Here is a 4,920-nt window from a genome sequence, read left to right on the forward strand (position 1 = left end):
ATCTGGTTGTAAATTTTATTATCTATAGTGTTTTTATACTGTCATTATTGACGAATAGATTGAAAATTTATCTGAGAAAAAAACCCTCAAAAAAACAAACGATGTTTTTCTTTGCCGGTGAACAAACAAACAATGTCAAGAAACAAGTTCCAAACAAACAAATTTGACAGCGTACACTTGAAAAAGATCTGAAGACAGTGTGCAAATGATAAAAAAAAAAAGAGGCAAAAACGCACTAGCGCTGCCCTCAGACTAAGGAACAGTGGCCCACAAATCTCAGCAAATTGATCTAATGGCTGTGGACTTAGATGTGATATAGCTAAATTTCATCTAGATGTGATTTAGCCAATCCGTTAAATATTTGAGACTTTGTAACAAAAAAATGACAAAAACTGATCTGGACTCGACCATCTTCTCTTCTTCCAAGTGGGCAGCGCGAAGTGCCCTAACAAGAGCACACCAAATGGTTAAGATAGCGATGGATTGTGCGGTATTGCACAATACGCAAAAAAAAGTGGGCAGCGCGAAGGCGCCCAGAAAGCTTCTGTGTCTGTCTGTGTGAGTGAGTGACCGGTGCGGGTGCTACGTCTGTCTGAAAGCAAAAGGCTTCGTCTTTCCTTCCTCCGTTCGCGCCAACCTTCTCTGCGCTTTCGCGCGCTCCATGCAGAAGTTGCCTCCTCCTGGCTTCCTCGTCCAAATCGAGGAACCCTTCAACCCCGCCCATGGGTATAAACCACCGGCGGGCGACCACGCCAGCCCCATTCCCACTCCCACCCGCCGTTCGCCACCGTGCCGTACGCCGCCGCCTATCGATCGAGGGAGATCAACTATATCTGTCTGCCGTGAGCTAGCTAGGTAGAGAGAGCGCGCGCGCGATGCCGTCGTCGAGGCTCGTGCCCAAGGACGGCGAGTGGGGAGGCGGCGTGGCGCTGGAGGTCACCGTGCTGTCGGCCGAGTCGCTGCGCCTGCCGCCCACCTACTCGCCGCTCCCGCGCCGGCTGCGGCCCTACGTCGCCGTCTCCTCCTCCTCCTCGTCCTCGTCCGCCGGCTGCAGCACGGGCGTGGCCCCCGCGTCGTCCGGCGCGGGCGAGCACTCGTGGGAGGACGTCGGCGAGGACGCGCGCCTGGTGGTGCCCGTGGGCGCGGGGTTCCTGGAGGGCCGCGACGACGTGCGCGTGGCGGTGCTCTCGGAGTCCGGCTGCGCGCGGCTCGTCGGCGACACGCCGCTGGGCTGGTGCCGCGTGCCCGCCGCCGACGTGCTGGACGGCCTCCGCCCGCCGCGCGCGCTCCGCAGGCTCAGCTACTCGCTCCGCTGCCCGCGCCGCGGCGGGCCGGGACACGGCGTCGTCCACCTCGCCGTGCGCGTCCTCGGCGACGTCCACGTCCACGTCGCCCGCCCGGACCCGGCCCCGCCCGCGCAGCCCGGCTGGTGCCGCGTCGCCATGGGCATCCCGGTCTCCGGCCCCTCCGCCGCCGCCGCGGCCGTCGTCGGCACGCCGTCCCCCTGGGCGTGGAGCCAGGCGTCGCGCTGATCGACGATGACCCGAGACTAGCCGTGGAAGAACGGTGGAACTTGCGCGCGCGCCCGCGGCGACCGGTTCTTGGGTTTGACTAATCGCTGCCCGGAGCACGTACGTACGTACGTAGCCGCCGGACCGGGAGACGAAAGCGACGGGGGATTAGTCAAAAACTCGAAGCTAGCTGCCGGGCTGATTCCTCGCAGCTGCGTACGGACGTGCGTGACGGGATCCGATTGGACGTACGCGCTGCCGGCTGGCCGGCCGTCGGCGGCGGTGCTTGACCCCGACGTGTGGAATACGGCCGATCGAACGTGCCGGTGTATATATACGTCATCGTCTAGGGAAGGTTCCTTCTAGTGATGGAGGTCATGTGTGAGGGCATGCATATCTCTGTCATCCAAAGTGTAAATTCAGTAAACATGTACAAAGGATAAAGTGAAGTTTTCAGTGCAAACTAGACAACTTTGAATGCAATTTTATTTGGATGTGGCTAGGTCTCAGTCAAGTGATATAGTATATAAGAAAGAAAAAGAAAAATCTGAAAAAAATATTGGTACGATTCTCCATGCAAGATCTAGGGGATATAGCATCAACTGAGACTTAGCAAAACTGATTTTATTTTTGTAGATTTTAGTTGATCTCCTTTAGTCCATAGATATGAGGTCACAACCACCGGCGGTGGATCTACCGTCCCTCTTTTTTTGGGCATTTGATCTGTCTTCCCGGCTATAAACCTTACACGCTTTTACCTGGTTGTGCCCCACGCCCGTGAGACTTATGGTATTAGTATCTTTACACTTTGTCGAAATGTTAACAGTCCATTTAGAATTTATTTCTTAATACCGTGGTCAAATTGGGCTCTTGCTTCAATCGCTCCTTTCAAATTGATGTTCCAATATCTCCTGCTTCCGGGTTATGTGTCGCTGTTGCTCTTCCCTGGCATTGACAGATTCCTAGGTACAATGTCAGAGCTATGTTGAGGCCAGGGGGGCCAATGCCCCCCAACCTTGGGATATTAATTGTTTGAAGAAATTTTTTCTATAGTTGCATAGATTGAGAAAAATACAGATTTTTATCTTTGTAAGAGTTTATTTTTTTTCTATTGGCCCTAGTCATCCCAAGCTAGCTCCGCCACTAGACCTAGGCATTCTCCAGGCCGGGCCTGTCAAAGCCCAACTTACAAAGTTTAGGCTCGAGCCCGGCCCAGCCCGGCCAAAAAAACGCATACATAAGCCCAAGCCCGGCCCAAAGGGACAAAACGGAGCAATTTCGGGCCAGGCCGGGTCGGGCTTCTGTGTAAACTGCCTGATTTCCTAGGCCCAAGTCCGACCCGATATACGCAACAGGCTGCATTTTTAGGCCCGAGCCCGCCCCAAAGACAAAGCTCGGCTTGGCCTGACCTGGGTTTCTTGGGCTGGATCGTCGGGCCTGGCTGCCCATGCCCAGGTTTGTTCGCTACTGCCTAGGTCCACCACTGTTGACACCTCGTAGACTAGTATTTTTTTTATACGCCACCAAGGAGCTGGCTACTGGATTAATGCCAGGATCTAAGGTTATGCACATCCCTCAACCTGCACATTTTGTTAGACCTTGCTTCCTTCGATAAGCGCACGATACCCCTAAGACTAGTCACAGTGGGAAGTAATTTACACTAGTGTCATGCATATGACACTAGTCTATGTTACTACCTTCATAGTGGGGAGTAACATAGATGTAGTGTCACATGTGGTTGTATTTATTAGCTTGTAGTCTCATTTTGTCTTTGGGAATTATGTTATTCCAAACACCTCTCTCTTCATTAACTACATGTCACAAAGTAAAAATATTTTGAAATACGTCATGTTACTAGCTAAGTCACTCCCACTATGACCAGCCTAAAAGTATCCATTGGACATGGACTAGTAATGGGGTGTGCTCGTCCAAATACAAACATGTTGGGCATCAGGGGATGTGCCATGGAACCTCTTGTAAGCTTTGCTTACGTGCTCCGAATACTGCGATCGGCATGTGACCACATATACCTCTAGACCGGGGGAACGGGGGCTCACACGTGCCACTCGTCGACCGCCACACTCATGAAACCGTGGGATACCATGCTGCTCTAAGTAAGATATGCCATGAAGCGTCGGTCCAATGGTCAGAGCTTTTGGAAGGAATGGTAAAGCTGCAATCTTCGTGGCGCAATGCCTAACTTATGTGAAGGTAGCAGTCGTGGCCTTCAAGTACGTAAAATGTAGAATCTTTCACTTTACAACCCTCATTATGTTTAAACGGGTTTTAGCTTATTTGACTCTGCTTTTGTGATAATCAGCAGTGACATGTCACATATATTTTCACATATCCACCACATCATCTCGTTTCTCTCTCTTCAAAACTTCTCCCCCCGTCCCATAACACTAAAGCATCAAGTATCTATCAAACCTTGTGTCTATTTCAGGTAAGACTCAGCTAAAATGATCACCAAATTCGACATGATTTTCGGGAAAAAAAAATTCAAAAAAAATCCCGCGGTTGGTATTTTGGACCAAAATATTCAACTTGAATTTTGAAGAAAAGAATGGGTGCAGGACTGCTTGCGTCGCCTACTATGGTTGCGAAAGAGGTGTAGGTAAATTTAAGCTTAGTGTTAGATTTTTTTAGCGATACGCTTAGGGCTAGATGGGTGGAAACCCTTTCACCACACCGGTGGACGTTTGTCGAGCAAACGCGCATTCAAGCGGTGTCGCGCATGCATATATGAGTCGGCCAAATAGACTTGTCAAGGAGACTCCCTTTCCGGTTTTGTGAATATTCCAGAACCTTCCATGACATTTTTTCTTTTCTTTTGGTGTTCTTTTTTTATTTTCCTTTTAAATTTTAAAATTTCCATTTCTTCTATTTTATTTTCTGTTTTCTTTTCCCATTCTTTGATTTAAAATTCAAGAACATTTTTTGAAATCCAGGAACAATTTTAAAATTGGTCAATTGTTTCTGAAATTAAAAAATGTTCAAATCACGAATATTTTTGCAGTTCGCAAAATTTTCATTCAATCGAGAATTTTCCAATTTTTGAACTTTTTTAAAAAATCTTATATTATTTTAAATTTTATCAACAGTTTTGAAATACCAGAACATTTTTTCAAATTTGTTTTCCAAATCCATGAACATTTTTTCTACTCGTGATTTGTGTCCAATTCATGACATTTTCTGAATGTTAGAACATTTGAAATTTGGGAATATTTCTTTCAAATTTGTAAAGATTTTTTGAAATCATGGACATTTTTCGAAATATGAGAAACAAAATTAAATTCATGAACATTTAAAAAAAATTGTGATCGTTTATTTAAAATCCGCGATTTTTTGGTGAACATTTTGTCTAATTCATGTACATTTTTTGAAATTATTTTTTAAAATTTATGAG

At 47.8% G+C, this 4,920-nt stretch overlaps 1 protein-coding gene across 1 annotated transcript; it reads left to right on the forward strand.

Annotated features, from left to right (window-relative positions):
* The first annotated feature begins 466 nt into the window (after positions 1-466).
* On the forward strand, positions 467-2,020 carry LOC125520868. Its single transcript, XM_048685913.1, has one exon. The coding sequence runs from the start codon at positions 876-878 to the stop codon at positions 1,530-1,532; it is 657 nt and encodes a 218-aa protein (XP_048541870.1). The 5' UTR covers positions 467-875; the 3' UTR covers positions 1,533-2,020.
* Positions 2,021-4,920: the final 2,900 nt, after the last annotated feature.

The sequence above is a fragment of the Triticum urartu genome, chromosome 7 (genome assembly GCF_003073215.2).
Source record: "Triticum urartu cultivar G1812 chromosome 7, Tu2.1, whole genome shotgun sequence".
Classification (NCBI taxonomy): Eukaryota; Viridiplantae; Streptophyta; class Magnoliopsida; order Poales; family Poaceae; genus Triticum; species Triticum urartu.